At 41.7% G+C, this 17,437-nt stretch overlaps 1 protein-coding gene across 2 annotated transcripts in view; it reads right to left on the bottom strand.

The window, feature by feature from the left end:
• Positions 1-17,437, bottom strand: part of LOC311130933 (ras-related protein Rab-6B) — a gene marked incomplete at both ends in the record, with an annotated part of 129,871 nt that overhangs the window by 76,685 nt on the left and 35,749 nt on the right. For both annotated transcript variants that reach the window (XM_084163745.1, XM_084163746.1), the window contains one exon: positions 16,259-16,317. In XM_084163745.1, coding sequence (XP_084019871.1) covers positions 16,259-16,317 — 59 coding nt within the window. The remainder of the gene's footprint in view (positions 1-16,258; positions 16,318-17,437) is intronic.

Here is a 17,437-nt window from a genome sequence, read left to right as displayed (position 1 = left end):
TGAATAAACATTACACTCACAAAAGTTGTAAAAGAATATAGACGTTTCAAATGTTCTATTATTGTCTATATACAGTGTTGTAACAATGTGCAAGTAGTTGAAGTATGAAAGGGAAAATGAATAAACAGATAAATATGAGTTGTATTTACAATGTTGTTTGTGATCCACTGGTTGCCCTTTTCTCATGGCAACAGGCCACAAATCTTGCTGCTGTGATTGCACACTGCGGTATTTCACCTAACTTATATAGGAGTTTATCAATGTTTGATTTGTTTTCAAATTCTTTATGGGTCTGTGTGATCTGTGAAAAATATGTCTCTCTAATGTGGTTCATACATTTGGCTGGAGGTTAGGAAGTGCAGCTCAGTTTCCACCTCATGTTCTGGGCAGCGGGCACACAGGCAGACCTGGCTCTCGAGAGAAGACAGGCTATGGCGGCCATTCTCAATAGCAAAGCTATGCTCACTGAGTCTGTACAAATAATTTGGGATCAGTCACAGTGGTCAGGGATTCTGCCACTGTAAACTCTTTGTTTAGGGCCAGATGGCATTCCGATTTGCTCAGTGTTTTGGTTGATTCTTTCCAGTGTGAAATAGTTTTTTGCTTTCTCATAATTTGGTTGGATCTAAATGTGTTTATGTCCTGGGGCTCTGTGGGGTCTGTTTGTGTTTGTGAACAGAGCCCCAGGACCAGCTTGCTTAGGGAACTCTTCTCTAGGTTAATCTCTCTGTAGGTGAGGGCTTTGTGGGGGAATGTGGGGGGCATCGCTTCCTTTTAGGTGGTTGTAGAGTTTAACAGCTCTTTTCTGGATTTTGATAATTAGCGGGTATCGTCATTCTGCTCTGCATACATTGTTTGGGGTTTTGCATTGAACACAAAGTATATTTTTGCAGAATTCTGTCCCATTTTGTGAATTCTTGGTTGGTGAGCGGACCCCAGATCTCACAACCATAAAGGGCAATGGGTTCTATAACTGATTCAAGTATTTTTAGCCAGATCCTAATTGGTATGTCAAATTTTATGTTCCTTTTGATGGCATAGAAGGCCCTTCTTGCCTCATCTCTCAGATCGTTCACAGCTTTGTGGAAGTTACCTGTGGTGCTGATGTTTAGGCTGAGGTATGTATAGTTTTTTGTGTGCTCTAGGGCAACGGTGTCTAGATGAAATTTGTATTTGTGGTCCTGGCAACTGGACCTTTTTTGTAACACCATTATTTTGGTCTTACGGAGACTTACTGTCAGGGCCCAGGTCTGGCTGAATCTGTGCAGAAGATCTAGGTGCTGCTGTAGGCCCTGCTTGATTGTGGAAAGAAGCACCAGATCATCAGCAAACAGTAGATATTTGACTTCAGAATCAAATAGGGTGAGGCCGGGTGCTGCAGAATGTTCTAGTGCCCTCGCCAATTTGTTTCTCCTCTCTCTATTTCTCTGATTAGGTGAAAGTCCAGCTCAAACTGTTTGGGGTTGCCCTGGACCAATACTGTTCCAGACTTGTAGAGATTTATATTGGCTGACTCAGAGTCCTCGTTGTCTAATATCCTGAGTTTTCACCAATCGCTAACACCCCCCCTCTTAACAGAGGGGTAGTGTGTTAATATAGCACTGTGCCATGCCAGGGGATGGTCTGTGTGGAAGATTAAGTTGCTTATGTTCCCATTTCTATAATAGTCAGCAAAAAGTTGTTTCTTGATTTCCCATAAGGAGGTTATTTTTGTACTCATATCGTGCCTTATAATTTTTTACATCCAGAGGGTACTGTATGCTAATAACCTCTGAGCAGCGGGAGGGGGCTTCAAAGGCCTCTGCATTTGGGTGGGGTAGGCTGTGGAACTCTCCTGCCATTGTTGGGCTCAAGGGCTTTGACACCTCTCTCTTCACACCTCAGTGCTAATTGAAGTTGCAGTCAGATATGTTCTGTCCTAGCAAGCTTGGTAGCCTTAACATAGCCTTCAGTCCTTATAAAGTAAAATATATCATTGTTGTGTATTTTTCTTCTTGGTTGTAAAAGAAGCTTCAGACTAAACATTACTCACTCAGTTCCAGGTTGGATGGTGTTTTCAAGTTTCTGTTGTTTGTTTGGCAGAGCATTTGCTGTATAGATTGGATCTCTGGCAGTAGGAATCCTTCCAGGTAATTTTGTCCAAAATCAGGTTGTAGGTTTGGAGTTTTGATTAGGAGTGAAGGTTATGTTGTGGAGGGTAGTATCCTGTGTATGTCCTTGCCAAAAAATCTAAGTTTATCTAACTCTAAATCAATCTTTTTGTAAAAACATGCTGAAAATGAGGGATCTCTCCCTCTCTCTCTCTACACTGAAGGCCATTCGTCTGGAGACCCGTGATTCAGACACACACTCTCTACACTTCTCCGAGCTGCTACACTAAGAGCTGCTACACTAAGAGATGTTACACTAAGAGCTGCTACACCAAGAGCTGTTACACTAAGAGCTGCTACACTAAGAGCTGCTACACTAAGAGCTGCTACACTAAGAGATGCTACACTAAGAGCTGCTACACTAAGAGATGTTACACTAAGAGCTGCTACACTAAGAGCTGCAACACTAAGAGATGTTACACTAAGAGATGTTACACTAAGAGCTGTTACACTAGGAGCTGCTACACTAAGATATGCTACACTAAGATATGCTACACTAAGAGATGCTACACTAAGAGCTGCTACACTAAGAGATGTTACACTAAGAGATGTTACACTAAGAGATGCTACACTAAGATATGTTACAATAAGAGCTGCAACACTAAGAGCTGCTACACTAAGAGATGTTACACTAAGAGCTGCTACACTAAGAGATGCTACACTAAGAGATGTTACACTAAGAGCTGCTACACTAAGAGCTGTTACACTAAGATATGTTACACTAAGAGCTGTTACACTAAGAGCTGTTACACTAAGAGCTGCTACAATAAGAGCTGCTACAATACGAGATGTTACACTAATAGCTGTTACACTAAGAGCTGCTACACTAAGAGATGTTACACTAAGAGCTGCTACACTAAGAGCTGCTACACTAAGAGCTGCTACACTAAGAGATGCTACACTAAGAGCTGCTACACTAAGAGATGTTACACTAAGAGCTGCTACACTAAGAGCTGCAACACTAAGAGATGTTACACTAAGAGATGTTACACTAAGAGCTGTTACACTAAGAGCTGCTACACTAAGATATGCTACACTAAGAGATGCTACACTAAGAGATGCTACACTAAGAGCTGCTACACTAAGAGCTGTTACACTAAGAGATGTTACACTAAGAGCTGCAACACTAAGAGCTGTTACACTAAGAGCTGCTACACTAAGAGCTGTTACACTAAGAGATGTTACACTAAGAGCTGTTACACTAAGAGCTGTTACACTAAGAGCTGCTACACTAAGAGATGTTATACTAAGAGATGCTACACTAAGAGATGTTACACTAAGAGCTGCAACACTAAGAGCTGCTACACTAAGAGATGTTACACTAAGAGCTGCTACACTAAGAGATGCTACACTAAGAGATGTTACACTAAGAGCTGCTACACTAAGAGCTGTTACACTAAGAGCTGTTACACTAAGAGCTGTTACACTAAGAGCTGCTACACTAAGAGCTGCTACACTAAGAGATGTTACAGTAAGAGCTGCAACACTAAGAGATGTTACACTAAGAGCTGCAACACTAAGAGCTGCTACACTAAGAGATGCTACACTAAGAGATGCTACACTAAGAGATGCTACACTAAGAGCTGCTACACTAAGAGATGTTACACTAAGAGATGTTACACTAAGAGATGCTACACTAAGAGATGTTACACTAAGAGCTGCTACACTAAGAGCTGCAACACTAAGAGATGTTACACTAAGAGATGTTACACTAAGAGCTGCAACACTAAGAGATGTTACACTAAGAGATGTTACACTAAGAGATGTTACACTAAGAGCTGCAACACTGAGAGATGTTACACTAAGAGATGTTACACTAAGAGCTGTTACACTAAGAGCTGCAACACTAAGAGCTGCTACACTAAGAGCTGCTACACTAAGAGATGTTACACTAAGAGATGTTACACTAAGAGCTGCTACACTAAGAGCTGCAACACTAAGAGATGTTACACTAAGAGATGTTACACTAAGAGCTGCAACACTAAGAGATGTTACACTAAGAGATGTTACACTAAGAGCTGTTACACTAAGAGCTGTTACACTAAGAGCTGCTACACTAAGAGCTGCAACACTAAGAGCTGCTACACTAAGAGCTGCAACACTAAGAGATGCTACACTAAGAGCTGCAACACTAAGAGATGTTACACTAAGAGATGCTACACTAAGAGATGTTACACTAAGAGATGTTACACTAAGAGCTGCTACACTAAGAGCTGTTACACTAAGAGCTGCAACACTAAGAGCTGCTACACTAAGAGTTGTTACACTAATAGCTGTTACACTAAGAGCTGCTACACTAAGAGATGTTACACTAAGATATGCTACACTAAGAGCTGTTACACTAAGAGATGTTACACTAAGAGCTGCTACACTAAGAGCTGTTACACTAAGAGCTGTTACACTAAGAGCTGCTACACTAAGAGCTGCAACACTAAGAGTTGTTACACTAAGAGCTGTTACACTAAGAGCTGCAACACTAAGAGCTGCTACACTAAGAGCTGTTACACTAAGAGCTGTTACACTAACAGCTGCAACACTAAGAGATGCTACACTAAGAGATGCTACACTAAAAGATGTTACACTAAGAGCTGTTACACTAAGAGCTGTTCCACTAACAGCTGCAACACTAAGAGATGCTACACTAAGAGATGTTACACTAAGAGCTGTTACACTAAGAGCTGTTACACTAACAGCTGCAACACTAAGAGATGCTACACTAAGAGATGCTACACTAAGATATGCTACACTAAGAGATGCTACACTAAGAGCTGCAACACTAAGAGCTGCTACACTAAGAGCTGTTACACTAACAGCTGCAACACTAAGAGATGCTACACTAAGAGATGCTACACTAAGAGCTGTTACACTAAGAGCTGTTACACTAAGAGCTGTTACACTAACAGCTGCAACACTAAGAGATGCTACACTAAGATATGCTACACTAAGAGATGCTACACTAAGAGATGCTACACTAAGAGCTGCAACACTAAGAGCTGCTACACTAAGATGTTACACTAAGAGCTGCAACACTAAGAGATGTTACACTAAGAGATGTTACACTAAGATATGTAACACTAAGAGCTGCAACACTAAGAGATGTTAAACTAAGAGATGTTACACTAAGAGATGTTACACTAAGAGATGTTACACTAAGAGCTGTTACACTAAGAGATGTTACAGTAAGAGCTGTTACACTAAGATATGCTACACTAAGAGATGTTACACTAAGATATGCTACACTAAGAGATGCAACACTAAGAGATGTTACACTAAGAGATGTTACACTAAGAGCTGTTACACTAAGAGCTGCAACACTAAGATATGTTACACTAAGAGATGCTACACTAAGAGCTGCAACACTAAGAGATGTTACACTAAGAGCTGCTACACTAACAGCTGCAACACTAAGAGATGCTACACTAAGAGATGTTACACTAAGAGCTGTTACACTAAGAGCTGTTACACTAACAGCTGCAACACTAAGAGATGCTACACTAAGAGATGCTACACTAAGATCTGCTACACTAAGAGATGCTACACTAACAGCTGCAACACTAAGAGCTGCTAAACTAAGATGTTACACTAAGAGCTGCAACACTAAGAGATGTTACACTAAGAGCTGTTACACTAACAGCTGCAACACTAAGAGATGCTACACTAAGAGATGCTAAACTAAGAGCTGCTACACTAAGATGTTACACTAAGAGCTGCAACACTAAGAGATGTTACACTAAGAGATGTTACACTAAGATATGTTACACTAAGAGCTGCAACACTAAGAGATGTTAAACTAAGAGATGTTACACTAAGAGATGTTACACTAAGAGATGTTACACTAAGAGCTGTTACACTAAGAGATGTTACACTAAGAGCTGTTACACTAAGATATGCTACACTAAGAGATGTTACACTAAGATATGCTACACTAAGAGCTGCAACACTAAGAGATGTTGCACTAAGAGATGTTACACTAAGAGCTGTTACACTAAGAGCTGCAACACTAAGATATGTTACACTAAGAGATGCTACACTAAGAGCTGCAACACTAAGAGATGTTACACTAAGAGCTGCTACACTAAGAGATGTTACACTAAGAGCTGCAACACTAAGAGATGTTACACTAAGAGATGCTACACTAAGACGTGCAACACTAAGAGCTGCTACACTAAGAGATGCTACACTAAGAGCTGCTACACTAAGAGATGATACACTAACAGCTGCAACACTAAGAGCTGCAACACTAAGAGCTGCTACACTAAGAGATGTTACACTAAGATATGTTACACTAAGAGCTGCAACACTAAGAGATGTTAAACTAAGAGATGTTACACTAAGAGATGTTACACTAAGAGATGTTACACTAAGAGCTGTTACACTAAGAGATGCTACACTAAGAGATGTTACACTAAGATATGCTACACTAAGAGCTGCAGCACTAGGAGATGTTACACTAAGAGATGTTACACTAAGAGCTGCAACACTAAGAGCTGCAACACTAAGAGCTGCTACACCAAGAGATGTTAAACTAAGAGATGTTGCACTAAGAGCTGCTACACTAAGAGCTGCAACACTAAGAGCTGCTACACTAAGAGATGTTACACTAACAGCTACAACACTAAGAGATGCTACACTAAGAGATGCTACACTAAGAGATGCTACACTAAGATATGCTACACTAAGATATGCTACACTAAGAGCTGCAACACTAAGAGCTGTTACACTAAGAGCTGCAACACTAAGATATGTTACACTAAGAGATGTTACACTAAGAGATGTTACACTAAGAGCTGTTACACTAAGATATGTTACACTAAGAGATGCTACACTAAGAGCTGCAACACTAAGATATTTTACACTAAGAGATGTTACACTAAGAGCTGCTACAGTAAGAGATGTTACACTAAGAGCTGCAACACTAAGAGATGTTACACTAAGAGATGCTACACTAAGACCTGCAACACTAAGAGATGTTACACTAAGAGCTGCAACACTAAGAGATGCTACACTAAGAGATGTTACACTAAGAGCTGTTACACTAAGAGCTGCAACACTAAGAGCTGCTACACTAAGAGCTGCTACACTAAGAGATGTTACACTAAGAGATGTTGCACTAAGAGCTGCTACACTAAGAGATGTTACACTAAGATATGTTACACTAACAGCTGCAACACTAAGAGATGCTACACTAAGAGATGCTACACTAAGAGATGCTACACTAAGAGCTGCTACACTAAGAGCTGCTACACTAAGAGCTGCTACACTAAGAGCTGCTACACTAAGATGTTACACTAAGAGATGTTACACTAAGATATGTTACACTAAGATATGTTACACTAAGAGATGTTAAACTAAGAGATGTTACACTAAGAGATGTTACACTTAGAGATGGTACACTAAGAGCTGTTACACTAAGATATGTTACACTAAGAGATGCTACACTAAGAGCTGCAACACTAAGAGCTGTTACACTAAGAGATGTTACACTAAGAGCTGCTACACTAAGAGCTGCAACACTAAGAGCTGCTACACTAAGATGTTACACTAAGAGCTGCAACACTAAGAGATGTTACACTAAGAGATGTTACACTAAGAGATGTTACACTAAGAGATGTTACACTAAGAGCTGCAACACTAAGATATGTTACACTAAGAGATGTTACACTAAGAGATGCTACACTAAGAGATGTTAAACTAAGAGATGTTACACTAAGAGCTGCAACACTAAGAGCTGCAACACTAAGAGCTGCAACACTAAGAGATGCCACACTAAGAGCGGCAACACTAAGAGATGTTACACTAAGAGCTGCTACACTAAGAGATGTTACACTAAGATATGCTACACTAAGAGCTGTTACACTAAGAGATGTTACACTAAGATCTGCTACACTAAGAGCTGTTACACTAAGAGCTGTTACACTAAGAGCTGCTACACTAAGAGCTGCTACACTAAGAGCTGCTACACTAAGAGCTGCAACACTAAGAGATGTTACACTAAGAGTTGTTACACTAAGAGCTGTTACACTAACAGCTGCAACACTAAGAGCTGCTACACTAAGAGCTGTTACACTAAGAGCTGTTACACTAACAGCTGCAACACTAAGAGATGCTACACTAAGAGATGCTACACTAAGAGATGCTACACTAAGAGATGTTACACTGAGAGCTGTTACACTAAGAGCTGTTCCACTAACAGCTGCAACACTAAGAGATGCTACACTAAGAGATGCTACACTAAGAGATGTTACACTAAGAGCTGTTACACTAAGAGCTGTTACACTAACAGCTGCAACACTAAGATATGCTACACTAAGAGATGCTACACTAAGATATGCTACACTAAGAGATGCTACACTAAGAGCTGCAACACTAAGAGCTGCTACACTAAGAGCTGTTCCACTAACAGCTGCAACACTAAGAGATGCTACACTAAGAGATGCTACACTAAGAGCTGTTACACTAAGAGCTGTTACACTAAGAGCTGTTACACTAACAGCTGCAACACTAAGAGATGCTACACTAAGAGATGCTACACTAAGAGCTGCAACACTAAGAGCTGCTACACTAAGATGTTACACTAAGAGCTGCAACACTAAGAGATGTTACACTAAGAGATGTTACACTAAGATATGTTACACTAAGAGCTGCAACACTAAGAGATGTTAAACTAAGAGATGTTACACTAAGAGATGTTACACTAAGAGATGTTACACTAAGAGCTGTTACACTAAGAGATGTTACAGTAAGAGCTGTTACACTAAGATATGCTACACTAAGAGATGTTACACTAAGATATGCTACACTAAGAGCTGCAACACTAAGAGATGTTACACTAAGAGATGTTACACTAAGAGCTGTTACACTAAGAGCTGCAACACTAAGATATGTTACACTAAGAGATGCTACACTAAGAGCTGCAACACTAAGAGATGTTACACTAAGAGCTGCTACACTAAGAGATGTTACACTAACAGCTGCAACACTAAGAGATGCTACACTAAGAGATGCTACACTAAGAGATGCTACACTAAGAGATGTTACACTAAGAGCTGTTACACTAAGAGCTGTTACACTAACAGCTGCAACACTAAGAGATGCTACACTAAGAGATGCTACACTAAGAGATGCTACACTAAGATCTGCTACACTAAGAGATGCTACACTAAAAGCTGCAACACTAAGAGCTGCTACACTAAGATGTTACACTAAGAGCTGCAACACTAAGAGATGTTACACTAAGAGCTGTTACACTAACAGCTGCAACACTAAGAGATGCTACACTAAGAGATGCTAAACTAAGAGCTGCAACACTAAGAGCTGCTACACTAAGATGTTACACTAAGAGCTGCAACACTAAGAGATGTTACACTAAGAGATGTTACACTAAGATATGTTACACTAATATATGTTACACTAAGAGCTGCAACACTAAGAGATGTTAAACTAAGAGATGTTACACTAAGATATGTTACACTAAGAGCTGTTACACTAAGAGATGTTACACTAAGAGCTGTTACACTAAGATATGCTACACTAAGAGATGTTACACTAAGATATGCTACACTAAGAGCTGCAACACTAAGAGCTGTTACACTAAGAGATGTTACACTAAGAGCTGTTACACTAAGAGCTGCAACACTAAGATATGTTACACTAAGAGATGCTACACTAAGAGCTGCAACACTAAGAGATGTTACACTAAGAGCTGCTACACTAAGAGATGTTACACTAAGAGCTGCAACACTAAGAGATGCTACACTAAGAGCTGCTACACTAAGAGATGCTACACTAAGAGCTGCTACACTAAGAGATGATACACTAACAGCTGCAACACTAAGATCTGCAACACTAAGAGCTGCTACACTAAGAGATGTTACACTAAGATATGTTACACTAAGAGCTGCAACACTAAGAGATGTTAAACTAAGAGATGTTACACTAAGAGATGTTACACTAAGAGCTGTTACACTAAGAGATGCTACACTAAGATATGCTACACTAAGAGCTGCAGCACTAGGAGATGTTACACTAAGAGATGTTACACTAAGAGCTGCAACACTAAGAGCTGCAACACTAAGAGCTGCTACACTAAGAGATGTTAAACTAAGAGATGTTGCACTAAGAGCTGCTACACTAAGAGATGCTACACTAAGAGATGTTACACTAAGAGCTGTTACACTAAGAGAAGCTACACTAAGAGATGTTACACTAAGAGATTCTACACTAAGAGCTGCAACACTAAGAGATGTTACACTAAGAGATACTACACTAAGAGATACTACACTAAGAGCTGCAACACTAAGAGATGTTACACTAAGAGCTGCAACACAAAGAGATGTTAATCTAAGAGATGTTACACTAAGAGATTGTACACTAAGAGCTGCAACACTAAGAGATGTTACACTAAGAGATACTACACTAAGAGCTGCAACACTAAGAGATGTTACACTAAGAGCTGCAACACAAAGAGATGTTAATCTAAGAGATGTTACACTAAGAGATGTTACACTAAGAGCTGTTACACTAAGATATGCTACACTAAGAGCTGTTACACTAAGATCTGCAACACTAAGAGATGTTACACTAAGAGATATTACACTAAGAGCTGTTACACTAAGAGCTGTTACACTAAGAGCTGTTACACTAAGAGATGTTACACTAAGAGCTGCAACACTAAGAGATGTTACACTAAGAGCTGCTACACTAGGAGATGTTACACTAAGAGCTGCTACACTAAGAGATGCTACACTAAGAGATGTTACACTAGGATATATTACACTAGGAGATAGTACACTAAGAGATGGTACACTAAGAGCAGCTACACTAAGAGCTGCTACACTAAGATATGTTACACTAAGAGATGTTAAACTAAGAGATGTTACACTAAGAGATGTTACACTAAGAGCTGCAACAATAAGAGCTGCTACACTAAGAGATGTTACACTAAGAGATGTTACACTAAGAGATGCTACACTAAGACCTGCAACACTAAGAGCTGTTACACTAAGAGCTGCAACACTAAGAGCTGCAACACTAAGAGATGTTACACTAAGAGCTGCTACTCTAAGAGCTGCAACACTAAGAGCTGTTACACTAAGAGCTGCAACACTAAGAGAAGTTACACTAAGAGCTGCTACACTAAGATATGTTACACTAACAGCTGCAACACTAAGAGATGCTACACATTTACATTTACATTTTAGTCATTTAGCAGACGCTCTTATCCAGAGCGACTTACAGTTAGTGAATACATTTTTTTTATTTTTTTTATTTTATACTGGCCCCCCGTGGGAATCGAACCCACAACCCTGGCGTTGCAAACGCCATGCTCTATCAACTGAGCTACATCCCTGCCGGCCATTCCCTCCCCTACCCTGGACAACGCTGGGCCAATTGTGCGCCGCCCATGAGTCTCCCGGTCGCGGCCGGCTGCGACAGAGCCTGGATTCGAACCAGGATCTCTAGTGGCACAGTTAGCACTGCGATGCAGTGCCTTAGACCACTGCGCCACTAAGAGATGCTACACTAAGAGATGCTACACTAAGAGATGTTACACTAAGATATGTTACACTAAGAGATGGTACACTAAGAGCTGCAACACTAAGAGCTGTTACACTAAGAGATGTTACACTAAGAGCTGCTACACTAAGAGCTGCAACACTAAGAGCTGCTACACTAAGATGTTACACTAAGAGCTGCAACACTAAGAGATGTTACACTAAGAGCTGCAACACTAAGAGATGTTACACTAAGAGATGTTACACTAAGAGCTGCAACACTAAGATATGTTACACTAAGAGATGTTACACTAAGAGCTGCTACACTAAGAGATGTTAAACTAAGAGATGTTACACTAAGAGCTGCAACACTAAGAGCTGCAACACTAAGAGATGCAACACTAAGAGATGCTACACTAAGAGATGCTACACTAAGAGCTGCAACACTAAGAGATGTTACACTAAGAGCTGCTACACTAAGAGATGTTACACTAAGATATGCTACACTAAGAGCTGTTACACTAAGAGATGTTACACTAAGAGCTGCTACACTAAGAGCTGTTACACTAAGAGCTGTTACACTAAGAGCTGTTACACTAAGATCTGCAACACTAAGAGATGTTACACTAAGAGATGTTACACTAAGAGATATTACACTAAGAGCTGTTACACTAAGAGCTGTTACACTAAGAGATGTTACACTAAGAGCTGTTACACTAAGAGCTGTTACACTAAGAGATGCTACACTAAGAGATGTTACACTAGGATATATTACACTAAGAGATATTACACTAAGAGATGGTACACTAAGAGCTGTTCCACTAAGAGATGTTACACTAAGAGCTGCTACACTAAGAGATGTTACACTAAGAGATGTTACACTAAGAGATGTTACACTAAGAGATGTTACACTAAGAGCTGCTACACTAAGAGCTGCTACACTAAGAGATGTTACACTAAGAGATGCTACACTAAGACCTGCAACACTAAGAGCTGTTACACTAAGAGCTGCAACACTAAGAGATGTTACACTAAGAGATGTTACACTAAGAGCTGCTACACTAAGAGCTGCAACACTAAGAGATGTTACACTAAGAGATGCTACACTAAGAGATGCTACACTAAGAGCTGTTACACTAAGAGCTGCAACACTAAGAGCTGTTACACTAAGAGCTGCAACACTAAGAGATGTTACACTAAGAGATGTTACACTAAGAGCTGCTACACTAAGAGCTGCTACACTAAGAGAAGTTACACTAAGAGCTGCTACACTAAGAGATGTTACACTAAGATATGTTACACTAACAGCTGCAACACTAAGAGATGCTACACTAAGAGATGCTACACTAAGAGATGTTACACTAAGAGATGCTACACTAAGAGATGTTACACTAAGAGATGCTACACTAAGAGCTGCAACACTAAGAGATGTTACACTAAGATATGTTACACTAAGAGCTGCTACACTAAGAGCTGCAACACTAAGAGCTGCTACACTAAGATGTTACACTAAGAGCTGCAATACTAAGATATGTTACACTAAGAGATGTTACACTAAGAGCTGCAACACTAAGATATGTTACACTAAGAGCTGCCACACTATGAGATGTTACACTAAGAGCTGCAACACTAAGAGCTGCAACACTAAGAGCTGCAACACAAAGAGCTGCAACACTAAGAGCTGTTACACTAAGAGCTGCAACACTAAGAGCTGCAACACTAAGAGCTGCAACACTAAGAGATGTTACACTAAGAGCTGCAACACTAAGAGATGCAACACTAAGAGATGTTACACTAAGAGATGTTACACTAAGAGATGTTACACTAAGAACTGTTACACTAAGAGATGTTACACTAAGAGATGTTACACTAAGAAATGTTACACTAAGAGATGTTACACTAAGAGCTGCAACACTAAGAGATGTTAAACTAAGTGTATAAATGTATAAATTAGCAGGCTGAGTTACAGTTGTATCCTTGTGGCAGAGCAGGACACGCACGCACTCACACACAAACACTCTCTCTCTTTTTGTCTCTCTCTCTCTCTGACTGATAAAACAGACACATTATAATTCCTTGTTAACAATACTCCTCCTTCTCTCTCCGACTGCTAAGAGACCTCGGTCTCCCTAAAACAAGCCCTAGTCAGAGAGGGTTTCACAGAGAAAGCCCTGGCATAAAAGAGCCATAGTAATGCTTCATGCAAATTCAGCCCCTCACACAAAAAAAAATAAGACACAAACTTGAACAGTCTGGGGTCTGTGTCCCAAAGGGTACACTGTCGTCGTTATAGTGCTTTACTTTCGATCAGAGCCCTGGGCCACTATAAAGGGAATAGGGTGCCTTTTGGGACAAATCTGTCTCTGTATTCATTCAGGACTCCTGAATCCAGGGATAGAAGGGGGTACAGTGTGCATTGCTAGAGCTACAGCCTCCCTGAGCTACCAGAAAGCATTTAATCCACTCACAATAAATACATCATCCAAATCTCTTTACAGCATAGCATTGTATTTACACTGAACCGCTAGGAACGGAGAGTGGCTGGTTGAGTCTTACATCTCTTCTCCTCAGGGGAAGTGGTGTGATAGTGAGAGAATGGGGCTTTGTTTGTTACCAGAACATTCTCTAAATCAAGTCCATATGGCACCCTATTCCCTATATAGTGCACAACTAGCCTATGGGCCCTAGCCAAAAGTAGTGCACTATATAGGGTATAGGGTGCCATTTCAGATCCAAACTGTGTTGTCTGTCTGATGCGCGTAATCCTTATTATCATCGCTGACTGAATGTAAACATTGACTGTCATGAGAAGTAGAGAGTAATGTATCTATCTGATTTCAGAGTAAGACTCAATCCATTTAATATGGCACCAACTCTGTCATTCTAATGAGAGAAGGCTAACACATTATTCATGTTAATTTCTCTAGCAACGTGTTGATCATCATGAACAGAGAGGAGACCGTCAGTAATCATCGTTTCTTTCTCTACCTAAACGGACATTATTTAAGGTCTAAATGATGACAACTTGCTGAGGGCAGATATTAAGAGGAGAGGAGTGGAGAGAGGGAGGAGGTGGATGAGAATATGGGGAGGTGGGGAGGAGAGGAGAGGAGAGGAGTGGAGAGAGGGAGGAGGTGGAGGAGAATATGGGGAGGTGGGGAGGAGAGGAGAGGAGAGGAGTGGAGAGAGGGAGGAGGTGGAGGAGAATATGGGCAGGTGGGGAGGAGAGGAGAGGAGAGGAGTGGAGAGGGAGAGGAGTGGAGAGAGGGAGGAGGTGGAGGAGAATATGGGGAGGTGGGGAGGAGAGGAGTGGAGAGAGGGAGGAGGTGGAGGAGAATATGGGGAGGTGGGGAGGAGAGCATAGATAAGAGGAGAGGAGAGGGTGGGGGAGGAGAGGAGATGGGAGTAGAGGATAAGTTGGGGGAGGAGAGGAGAGGAGAATATGGGGAAGAGAAGAGAAGAGAAGAGAAGAGAAGAGAAGAGAAGAGAAGAGAAGAGAAGAGAAGAGAAGAGAAGAGAAGAGAAGAGAAGAGAAGAGAAGAGAAGAGAAGAGAAGAGAAGAGAAGAGAAGAGAATATGAGGAGGTGGGGAGGAGAGGAGAGTATTGGGAGGTGGGGAGGAGAGGAGAGTAGAGTAGAGGAGAGAGGAGAAGAGAGTATGGGGAGGTGGAGAGGAGAGGAGAGGAGAGGAGTGGAGTGGAGTGGAGTGGAGTGGAGTGGAGAGGAGAGGAGAGGAGAGGAGAGGAGAGGAGAGGAGAGGAGAGGAGAGGAGAGGAGAGGAGAGGAGAGGAGAGGAGAGGAGAGGAGAGGAGAGGAGAGGAGAGGTGTAGGGACAGAATAGAGCAGAAGTGGTAGGAATCTTCATAGGCCTGTCACAGTTGATGTTTCATAGTTGTCTCTTTGAACCCCATGGCACCTAAAGCCCCAGTGACAGAACTAGGGCACACATAGGCTCAACTGAACAGGTATAAACAGGTAACACATGCATTTATAAAAACATTTAAAAACAGCAAAAACATGTGTGTGCTTGCACATGGCATACATATTACATTTTAGTAATTTAGCAGACACTCTTATCCAGAGCGACTTACAGTTAGTGAGTGCATACATTATTATTATTATTATTTTCTTTATTTTTTTTTATACTGGCCCCCCGTGGGAATCGAACCCACAACCCTGGCGTTGCAAACGCCATGCTCTACCAACAGAGCTACATCCCTGCCAGCCATTCCCTCCCCTACTCTGGACGACGCTGGGCCAATTGTGCGCCGCCCCATGGGTCTCCCGGTCGCGGCCGGCTACGACAGAGCCTGGATTCGAACCAGGATCTCTAGTGGCACAGCATACACAGAGAAGGATGAGCCACCTACCCTTAAGTAACTCCAATTGATAACCTCCCAAAACCCAGCAGCATGTCACCACATAATGAAACAACAATCAAACAGAATCAGGAGCCTATTGCACATCCGGTGATGCAGGAATCCCATTTGAACTTCTCAGGGGGGGGGGGGGGGGGGTACTCTGTCTGCTCACTGTGATTGATGGAGTGAGTGACAGAGACCAGATGTAGCGTGTCAGTGAGGCGGTGCGGTAGTGTGGTGCCTCCGGTACCTACCTGATATGTGTTGTCAAAGCTGTCATACATGAACCTCGTGATCAGAGACGTCTTGCCAACTACAAGAGCACAAAGAGAGAGAGAGAGAGAGAGAGAGAGAGAGACGAGGTGTTAGCTTCTGTAAAAGAGAGAGAGAGAGAGAGAAAGAAAGAGAGAAAGAATAGGGCGCCATTATAGGGAATAGGGCGCCATTATAGGGAATAGGGCACCATTATAGGGAATAGGGCGCCATTATAGGGAATAGGGCACCATTATAGGGAATAGGGCGCCATTATAGGGAATAGGGCGCCATTATAGGGAATAGGGCGCCATTATAGGGAATAGGGCGCCATTATAGGGAATAGGGCACCATTATAGGGAATAGGGCCCCATTATAGGGAATAGGGCACCATTATAGGGAATAGGGCCCCATTATAGGGAATAGGGCGCCATTATAGGGAATAGGGCGCCATTATAGGGAATAGGGCCCCATTATAGGGAATAGGGCGCCATTATAGGGAATAGGGCGCCATTATAGGGAATAGGGCGCCATTATAGGGAATAGGGCGCCATTATAGGGAATAGGGCACCATTATAGGGAATAGGGCCCCATTATAGGGAATAGGGCGCCATTATAGGAAATAGGGCCCCATTATAGGGAATAGGGCCGTTAACATGTTACACATGGGAAGAGAAGATGAGACGCTTAGAAATTGTCAATTATAAGTCCTAAAGAGCTTGAGGGCTTTTTAATTTCATATAATTATCTTATTTTAGCATTTCCCACAATAAAGTATTTTGTATATGTTGGCAATATAAACATGTTCAAGAGCTATTAGAAACCACTCCTTCCTCTGGAATGGTTTTGCCTGAAGTGTCAAAGGCTGTTCTCTGCAGCCGTCTAAACAAGCTGCTCTCCAAATTCTCCAAGGGTCCCGCTCAGTACTAAAAGGTCATCAGTGGTCCAGGGTACTCGAGGAAATAACACATCCTCGAAAGTGTTCTGCCCGTGCAAACATACACACACACACACACACACACACACACACACACACACACAGACACACAGACACACAGACACACACACACACAGACAGGGACCGACTGACGCGGCTGGCAAACATACACCCTCGGGGACTTTGGCAGCAGCTCGGACGTAAACAGAGAGGAAAAAGCCTGGTTTTGCTCCAGTTGAGGAGG

The sequence above is a fragment of the Coregonus lavaretus genome (genome assembly GCF_964263955.1).
Source record: "Coregonus lavaretus genome assembly, chromosome: 6".
Taxonomy (NCBI): Eukaryota; Metazoa; Chordata; class Actinopteri; order Salmoniformes; family Salmonidae; genus Coregonus; species Coregonus lavaretus.
The sequence above is the reverse complement of the archived record's forward strand: the minus strand, read 5'-3'. Positions and strand labels throughout refer to the sequence as shown.